Below are 225 nucleotides of genomic sequence, written 5' to 3' on the forward strand. Positions count from 1 at the left end.
AGTTGGATCATATTATTGCAAATGTAAGGCTGGTTATAAAAAGATTCTTGATATCAAATGTGAAGGTACGTAGATCCAATGAAGTTTTCATAGTCATTCGTAATTTACTGCTTTATAGACTTCATATTTCGATGCATATTTTAGTAAGCACTGTCCCGTGAATACATACATACATACACAGGTACATACATAATACAGGCATATATATATATATATATATATATA

At 28.9% G+C, this 225-nt stretch overlaps 1 protein-coding gene across 1 annotated transcript in view; it reads left to right on the forward strand.

The window, feature by feature from the left end:
• The window catches only part of LOC106874230 (vitamin K-dependent protein S), a 3,142-nt gene extending 2,992 nt beyond the window's left edge, over positions 1 to 150 (forward strand). Inside the window, exon 5 of the mRNA XM_014921885.2 lies at positions 29 to 150. Within this exon, the coding sequence (XP_014777371.2) occupies positions 29 to 73 (45 nt within the window). The 3' untranslated portion in view covers positions 74 to 150. The remainder of the gene's footprint in view (positions 1 to 28) is intronic.
• The last annotated feature ends 75 nt before the right edge of the window (positions 151 to 225 follow it).

Source organism: Octopus bimaculoides, unplaced genomic scaffold, assembly GCF_001194135.2.
Source record: "Octopus bimaculoides isolate UCB-OBI-ISO-001 unplaced genomic scaffold, ASM119413v2 Scaffold_39939, whole genome shotgun sequence".
Lineage (NCBI taxonomy): Eukaryota > Metazoa > Mollusca > Cephalopoda > Octopoda > Octopodidae > Octopus > Octopus bimaculoides.